Consider the following 8,799-nt stretch of genomic DNA (forward strand, 5'->3'; position numbering starts at 1 on the left):
CAGATGGGCGAAGCAGCGGAACCACCAAGGCTAGCGAAAAATCCTGGCGCCTTTTCACGAATCGGGGTCGGGAACTGGGCAACAGGTAATGTCTTTCTAGCCACAAGGCCGAGACATGGAAAACCTGCAAGCCACGAAAAAAAAAGAGGAGGGCGGGGAAAGGGCGAGGGTGCTGCCGCCGGCCGGCCGGCAGAAGGGAACGAGGAAACCGAACGAGGCGCAAACTTGCAACTCCTCACTGCCAGCAACTCACTGGAGGGGGAACTTGAGTCCGGAAAACCACGTTTGGGCGGAGGCGGAGGAGACCTGCCTTGCCTTGCCTGCCCTGCCTGTCTCAGGCCGGCCGCGAGGAGGGCAGACTGCCGGCAGCACGCCTTCTCCACGTCATGCGGGCTTGCTGCAGGATTATTTTTTCTGCCACAAGGGCCCTTGGAAAAGGAGAAGCCAGGGCACAAATCACAAACTCGGAAAAGGGACTAGACGTCAATCATATGACGATCAGGAGTGTATTAACAGGTGGTAGGGGGGGACGGACGGCGGCCGGGCGGCGGCCGGCGTCGGCATCGCGGCGGCATTGGCTGCGCTTTTTCATTGACCGTCCTTGGTTTGTCGGCGAACAGAGCTTGCGGCGACCTGCGAAAAGAACGGAACAGCGCTGCGATCCTGGCAGATCAGCGTCCCCTGGTCTTGTCGTGGGGAACGACAAGGGACCCTCTCCCCCCCCCCCCCCCCGGTGTAACGACACCTGCGTGGTGATGATGCAGCGGCGTACGAATTATATCTGATTGTATTTGTTATTTCATAATACATGTACCTCGTAACCATCGTTGAAGCGATTTCTTAGTCATTTCTGCAAGAGAACCGCTCAGGGCATGTTCAGGGTTTGGTTAGTTATGGGTTCTGGGTTATGGTTCCATGTTGGGTTCCCCTCTCAGCCCCAGTTTTGCTGTCTTTTTCTTTTTTTCCTTTTTTTCTTCGCAACTAGTCAAGAAGCAAGTTTGACTTTTTTTTTTTTCTTGACAATGCCAAATCAGGAACATCAACGGCAACTGGTGGGGAATGTGGCTCAGCCTGGTGGGAGAAAGTCTCCAGGTTTTTTGGTTCAAACATGACGTCGAGCTCGGCCGAAATAAAGTTGGTTGAGCTGAGCTGGATGTCCACTTGTGCTAGATGAAAAAGAACAAGGCAAGAAAAATGGCGAAAAAAACGTTGAATGCAGATCTCGCGGGCAGGAATACAGTTCAACCTCGCTTTCGAATACGTAGCCGTGCAGCATGTATGTGCTGATATGAGCCTCCTCTGCATGTACATGGCATCATTGCTCTCCGCAATTTCAATGTATGGTACGTACATGTGGGCTCTGAAAGTCGGTGGCGGTCAACTGTTAGTGAAAAGAATCTTGAGAACAAAAAAGCAAAAAAAAAAGAAGAAAAAAAAAGAATGCCATTTATTTTCTCATCTGCGATATCTGCAATGATGATGATGATGCCATGTTTTCCCCATGCATCTTGCTTTGGCTTTCTTGGCCGTGGTATAAAAAAAGAATTTGGTCAACCTGAAACCGAACCGCAAGAGGGGGAGAGGGGGGGGGTTAGTTACCGCTCTTAGTTTCAAATCTTCTTCTGGCAATAAGATGAAAAATGGGATGAGCAGTCAGTCATGCCACTCTGTAATTGATAAGGCTCCGAATCGTCTGTGCCCCCCTGCCCAAATAGTTCGTCTGTCAAAAACTTGCCGAGGATCCCCTCCCCCCCCCCCCCCGGCGCCCTCCTTCCAATCTGCCCTTCTGCATACCATGTTTGAGGTTCTTTTTTTAGACAGGCCGGAAACAATATCGGCTGAAGAAGGGACAAGAAAGAAACAAAAAACTAGTCATCGTAATGCAGAGGCCCTGATAACCTCCGGGCTTGCATTGGCACCGCTCGCATGAAACTGAAAGAGCACCATGTGGATTTTCTGTCCCGTACTGGGAGCTCAACAATATGAAACAAGATTGCCGAACAAGGAAAGAAGAGAAGGAAGAAAAAAACAGAGTTTTGGCGTGCAGCCTGGCAAGTCCATTGGCTCAACTCGAAGCAAATTTCCTTTTTTCAGCCCGTCATGGTAACTACTGCTGAACGGTAGCCGTTCTCCGGAGAATTTTACTTTTTTGGTTTATTTGCAATACTCTTATTTTTTCTTTCTCTCTAGTTATTATACTACAGAAATAGCACATGTTCTTCTTGGCAGGGGCGCAAATCGCCAGCCAATCCGGCCCCGATTTCCTCTGCGAGGCCATCGTGCAATCATCTGCAGACTGCAGACCTAGTGTCGGCCCGGCATTGGTCCAGAGGGCACAACACGGCAGGGCTAGAGCCGGCGAGATGCATATCCGTGACAACGAGTGGCTTGTTCTAGATTGTGGTCGGCAACTTAAGCGACCTCGTTGTACGTGTCTGTTGCAGCCATCTTCCAACAACTATTACCTTGTACGGTACTAGCCCGACAGACAGTCTGCCCTCTTTCATCCTGGCGAGCGACCTGCAACGTAGCCATGACCGATGGCCTCCCCCCCCCCTTCCTCTATCCGAAATTTGTGTGTCGACGATGAATGAACGCTGTTCCCTGTCGCATTGAGGGTGCCGTAGGCATCATCAAACTCAATCTTTTACACTAGCCAACCAACCAACCAGCCAACGCCAGCATGAAGGCGTTGTGGAGATTCAAGAGTCATGCTCTGCATGCTCTCTGCCTCCCGTGAGAGTTGTCTACTGTTTGATTGTCCCGCAGACCGTTTTTTTGTGTTTCTGCACACCATCTCTGCTGTGGGCCGTCCATCTACCGGCGCTAGCTACTACTTGCCTCTTTAACTGGGCCTCCCAAATCGCGGGAACCGGGAAGTCTCTCAGAGGTGGTGTGAAGACCCCTCACTTTGAATGCAGAGCTCCCAAGCGACCTGCAGACAATTCATATAAGAGCCTTTGAGCCCGCGTCGGTGGCTGCATTCGCCGCGCGCCCTCTGCGTTGTGAGAGGCCTCGAGTTGGTGATGCTGTTGTTGCTCAAGACGAACCCGGGGTTGTTTGAATACGAAGACAACCCCAGGATACGCTACATTACATGCACAATTGTCTCAAAGTCAGGCTCTCGGTTATATTTTTCTTGTCGATCCCCGTGCAACATCTTCAAACCGTTTATTCCCCATTGAGATGTGCGGTAGCCCAAATACGCGCTTGTCAGTTGTCACGCACATGCGGGCTTGCCACCTCGATCCAGCGCACGATTTCGATGGTTGTGCCAATCTGGTAAATCAACTCGCTGATCCTGCCAGGCATGGTATCAGGTTGGACGTGCGGCTTTAGCAAAACCTCTAGCGGTCAACGACTTTTTTGTTTTTTTGTGGTCTTTGGGGGGGCAGTCGCAGCGCACAGCCGAACCGGCAGCGAGTTCCATGAAGAGTCGGACAGATAAGCCAAGCCTGTACACCCGACATCCGACATGTGTGTTGCGCGTGGTTCTGTAGATAGGAGCCAACAGCCCTCGTCACTATGTACTTGCCGTGGACCGTGGCCACTTGCTGGAAGCTAGACTATGGAGTTGCCAGGGATGGCATCGGTAGTCGCCACTGATTTGGTCGCTAGGACTGGATGTGGCTGCGCTATGCTGGATAGAGCTTTGCGGGCACCAGTGAGCCAGCAGGACATGTTCGATTTCAAAGGGCCACTTCACAGTTGCATCGAGGTACGGATACTCGGCCGGCTACATGCATGTCCTTTGTCGTATGTATCATGTATAATGCAACACAGATCCATAGCTGATAACAAAGTACAAGTCCAACGGTTGGGAAGTAGCGGCATCGTCATCGTCAAATTGCCGCCATCCCGGATTCTTCTGTTACCATGAGAAAGGGGCCAGCAGCACAAGTGCTGGCTGGGCGCTGCCTGTCTACCCGCCATCTTGGTCATTCGGAACCGTGACCAGCTTCTGTTCCTTGGAAATTGCGGCTAGTATTTGTTACGGAGCGGCCCAAAATAGAGTTTGCCGGGATACGGCGCTAGATTGGCTACCTTGTAAAGCCGTTCTGGCATCAGTCAGTAACTAGCTGGAGCGTGGAGAGAGCTTGTGGTGTGATTACTGGATCCAATGTGGAATCCAGGCTAATCGCTTCGTGGTAGTTTGAACGTTATTAGTCTTCTCTGCCAACAAAGGCGTCTAACTTTTTTTTGGCCTGGAGCGCGCCAAAAGGTTGTACCCCAGAGTTCAGACAACCATGTCGGCTGTATCATTATTGGGCCAACAGCAGCGACCATCGACGAGTCGGGCACGACAATGGCTTGACTAGGGGCGTAAACTGGGTTTATAGGCGAAACCCGTACAGCGGTCACCGGGTTGACTTTTAATGAGACGAAACCTTGTGGTCTGTCTCACTTGTTCATTTGCGAGAATCTTCGGGTGAAAGTTTAATCGCGTCCTGGCTAGCCACTCCTCTTGCTATCTGTGATTGTAAAGTTTGCATCATCGTACCGATTGTAGTATTGGTATGTGTGTGAAAGAAAAGGCAGGATGAACCATCAGGTGGTATTACCGTGCTTAGTGCTTCTCACGATACTGGAGGAAAGACAGACGTGTCTCAGCAACAGAAAACAGTCATGCGCTAGAACGGCTCTGGCTCATTGGTGAGAAGAGACCTCCATGGAATAAAACGGGGGCCGGGTCGATGTCGAGAGGCGTGGAAACGACAACGCGAGCGACCCAAGTGTGCCTTGCTAGACCCGAAAGAGTCCCGGTCCTGGGGGGGGGGTCTGGCCAATCGCGGGGCAGCCACCTCTCGTGCTTTTGCCTTTTGGTAGCCAGCCCAACTCACAAACCAACTATTTAACGTTGGGGGGCAGCTTGTTCAATCTCGCAGACAGGGGTGGCGGCGTTGCTGGCCGACTACCGAGCAGCTTAGAGCTCGCTGTTGAGTGTGTGGTGGCGGTCGGAGCCAAGACAGGGGCAAGCGCATGAAAATGGGACAATCGGCACTTGTCCAATGATAGGCCCCCGTCCTAACTAGCCAGGAGGAAAAGGTGTAAAGTTACTATGTAGTTAGTTGCCGTATTGTACAGTATGGACCGGCACCGCGGGGGAATCGCCGTCAAGTGACCTCTCTGCGCTGCCCAATGGCAAAACAGGCGGCGGCGAGTTCTGCTTGGTTCATGCAAGAGGTGGACCACCCGGCCACGCATAAACTGTCCAACATAACAAGCCACGCCCATCAAGAAACTCAAAATCTAGGGCGGGGTGGTGGTGGTGGTGATGGGAGCCTCGGCAGTAGCCAGTGAGCGAGACACGCGCGGATTTTCAATGGCGAAACAAGATTCATCCGGATCAACAGGTAGTTACGGGATGAACGCCATGTGTTTCCCAACATTTGCTCGTGCCGCCCTAACGCTGTCGAGAAGGTGTATGTTTCTGTTCTTGTGGCTTGACAAGGCGCTCGTGGGTTTGACAAGTGTCGCGCATATGTACAGCACGGGCGGTTCACGCGTTTCTCGCGTAGCCCTGATCAAGTCGACATCGCAGCAGCTCCTTCTCTCGGCTGGGATGCGAAAAAAGAAAAAAAAACCACCCGCTTTGTCGACCAATAGACGCCTATTTTACTCCGTACACAGCAGCGCAGGACTTATAACATGTCCTTGTCAATATCATGCGGGAACCTCCAGTCCCGTTGTCAACTAATAGTTACAGAGTCAGTATATTACACGCTTTCATTTAGAAATAGCTCAGTCCGGGGGCGATGGTGACGGATAATCGTGGCCGGCCCTAACTATCCACCACCAACGGGACCTTGATCCTTCCCGTGTTCCAATTATGAGGCCTTTTCGCCTGGGAACAGGCATCTGGGACCACACTTGGCTCAACGTCACCTCGTGGCAATCTCGTGAACAAGGCTCGGCCACTCACCGATTTATTGAATAATTGTGCAGTGATGGAGAGTATTCGTCGAGCCAAGCCTCGTGCGCACAGAAACCCCTCGAGGCCAAGAAAATATCTTCATCGATATCGACAAGCCTCTGATAAGTTGAACAATGGAGAGCCTTGTGGAGCCAGAAGCAAGGATTCATGCAGTTGGAACTGTCATGACCTGCATGTACCGTTGTATTTCGCTCAACTAACTAATCTGTACGACGCGGATAGATCGTCTTGACTCGCTTCCGCTCCGTGCATCTTGATATGTAGTGGCATCGTCTACGCGAGGTCGCTCTGCTGTGCATCGCTTCCTGGCTTTCGGCGCTATTTTGCGGCATTGAGGGCATTGGGATGTCACTGGTGAATATAGCAGCTTTGTTATTGGCTCTCAACTACCGCATCATGACTTTTTGGTCGATTATATTGCATGACAATTGACGCCGGCATTGGTACTCGCAGGCCGCAATGGGTGTTCTATTGCCCCCCTCGCAAGGCCATGATATACCACCACCATGCTGTATGCTTAGTAGGTGTTAGGTGCCTGACCCCTCACTATATAGGCAGATCTTTAATATAAATAGATATTACGCTATTGTCAGCCGTGATTTCGCTAATTCTGACCGTATGTTCTAATGAGCTTGTTGAGACCTTGTCTTTTACTGCTATAATATCAAGTTCTGATCGCCTTGGATAGTTGATGAGTACTTTGTAGTTATTAGTTGCTTGTTTGCCCGTTTTCTCGTCAAGACAGATAACCTTGCACCCATGTTCGCTGCTGTCTGAGGCCCCCTGGTCGGCCTTGCTGTTATGCCCTATGCCCACTGCACAATCAGGCCACTTCAGCCACAACCCAATTAGGAGCCTTGCTATCCTGACGCCCCCATGCTGTCTTTGGCTAGTTTGAACAAGTTTCCCTGGACCTTTTTGTTCATGCAACGCCGTCATCCTCTTGCCTGTATGATGATCTTTGACTGGGAGAGACTGGCGCCGTGTCGCCAGTTGAGCGAGACTCACTGATGCTGGATAAAGACTGTTCCCTTCCCCTCTTTGCGGCTACCTAACCCTGCAGAATCGTGTTATGCACTCCGGTACTCCGTAAGCTAATACGAATTACGATGCGTGCATGGATCCGTTGTCCAGATACTGTGGGCCAGAGCCATTTGCGCGAGTCAATGGTGAAGCTCCTCATCATCATTGATTCCCTGTGAACAGATTAATACCAGTACCAAGTAGTTATAACAATGCCCGGCTCGCAGATACGGGGGATCGACTCGGTCCTCAAAGGCCGGTCTCCCCCCGAGCCCTGGTCATCTGTCACCACAATTTCTGCCAGATTGGAGCCTCGCGGTGGCCAGCCACGTTTCCACAACCCAGTTCCCACTTGCGGCGCCCATTTGGGCTCGTCGAGTCATCACCAGAGCTCAGGAATCGATGGCAAGCCCTGTCAATGGGGTCTTGGTTCATCTCCCACGAGCAAACAATGTCCACAGTCTTGCAACGTTTCGTTGTCGATGGGCCAAAAAGATCGAGCGATGGGTTCGGCGCATCTTGCTCATCCGCTCAAGTATATGTACCAAACGTTGCTATATGATATCCATCTCGCTATGAACCAATTTTGTCGAGAAATGCGGTATGCCGAGTAAATAGTCTCTAACCAGTAGCTGCCCCGGGCCGCCATGACATGGTAATAAATGCGCGACTTGGTGTTCCTTTTTTTTTTTTTTTTTTTTTTTTTAAGCGACTTCCTCTCTGTACGAAAAAAAAAATCACCTTCCCTCGCAGCCAATTTAGGATAACGAATTTGGTGAAAGAGTCAGGCTCGTGCATGAAACGAACACGAACCTGGACCGAGATATGTCAATCAGTAAGCTTAGCCGCGCTCAGCAGGGTGCTTAAAATGCTCCAAATCGGCCCACTTGGGTGTCTCGTTCTGTATGTAAGTGATTATGGATACTGGAGCTTCCTTTCAGCATATGATGACGCTGTTTTCGGAATAATTTTGCCTGTTGTGTGAACAATAAGTTACAATGACGTTTCGTAGCTTGTTGTTTCATAGCTGGTAGTACATCGTAGCGTGGCCATTAATTTAGGGAGCTTGATAATGTTATCAGGCTACATACAGTGTGTACGAACATATCAGAGGGTCCTGATTCTGTACCAGAGCTCCAGGCGTCAGCACCGCTTACAAGCTAGAAGCATAATTATGTACTCTAATTGCGGGTATAGATGCCAATAGGCTAACTAAAAATCATTCATCTAATTGCCATTCGAGTCGTTATCGGCGTCTCCCGATACTGTAGACCAGCGGGTGTAGCAATAGTTATGTCCAACGCATTCAGTCTACATCGGCACACCAACAACTGCTACTATGTACTGACTCGCTTAACGACAGTGGTAATCAAAATTGCAGTACAAGTGGCTTGCTTCAGACGTGTCCTCCTGGTGTCCCGTTTCTATATCCGGCATCTACCCTTGATCGCTGCCCGCACAGGCATATCTTCATGTGTTTTGGTCTGTGTGGACATGCATCACGGGAATCTGTCGGCGTGGCCCGGGCCTACAGACCAGAGCCCAGCCTGCCTAACTATTCTTCATCCACTGTGGCTTGATAACAATGACAGACAGGCCCGAGTCTTCCGTGGAGTTGGGGATTCGGGATCCCGGCCACTCAACGACAAGTCCACCTCAGCCGCCCTTGCCAGTCATTGTTTATCTCGCAACAACTCATCGACAAACTACGGAGTGTACTCCGTAGCAAGCGCACCATTGATTGTCATGTAACGCAGCAGCGGGGAGTGGTACTAATAGTTACCAGCAGACTAGTTGTTTATTGCCTAGTTTGTACCCAGTACCAAGCCTCAAGAAAACGT

The 8,799-nt window shown here is 50.8% G+C and overlaps 2 protein-coding genes across 2 annotated transcripts; one reads left to right on the top strand and one right to left on the bottom strand.

Annotated features, from left to right (window-relative positions):
* Positions 1-2,884: 2,884 nt before the first annotated feature.
* Positions 2,885-3,312, bottom strand: CCM_05150 (uncharacterized protein; the record flags this gene model as incomplete). The annotated part of the gene is made up of 2 exons (XM_006670295.1): positions 2,885-3,088; positions 3,229-3,312. 2 exons carry the CDS (start codon positions 3,310-3,312, stop codon positions 2,885-2,887), a joined length of 288 nt encoding a protein of 95 aa, XP_006670358.1.
* A 3,858-nt stretch (positions 3,313-7,170) lies between these two features.
* On the top strand, positions 7,171-7,572 carry CCM_05151 (uncharacterized protein; the record flags this gene model as incomplete). The annotated part of the gene is made up of 1 exon (XM_006670296.1): positions 7,171-7,572. The coding sequence occupies one exon, from the start codon at positions 7,171-7,173 to the stop codon at positions 7,570-7,572; it is 402 nt and encodes a 133-aa protein (XP_006670359.1).
* Between the last annotated feature and the right edge of the window lie 1,227 nt (positions 7,573-8,799).

This window comes from Cordyceps militaris, assembly GCF_000225605.1.
Source record: "Cordyceps militaris CM01 unplaced genomic scaffold CCM_S00004, whole genome shotgun sequence".
In the NCBI taxonomy this organism is placed as follows: Eukaryota; Fungi; Ascomycota; class Sordariomycetes; order Hypocreales; family Cordycipitaceae; genus Cordyceps; species Cordyceps militaris.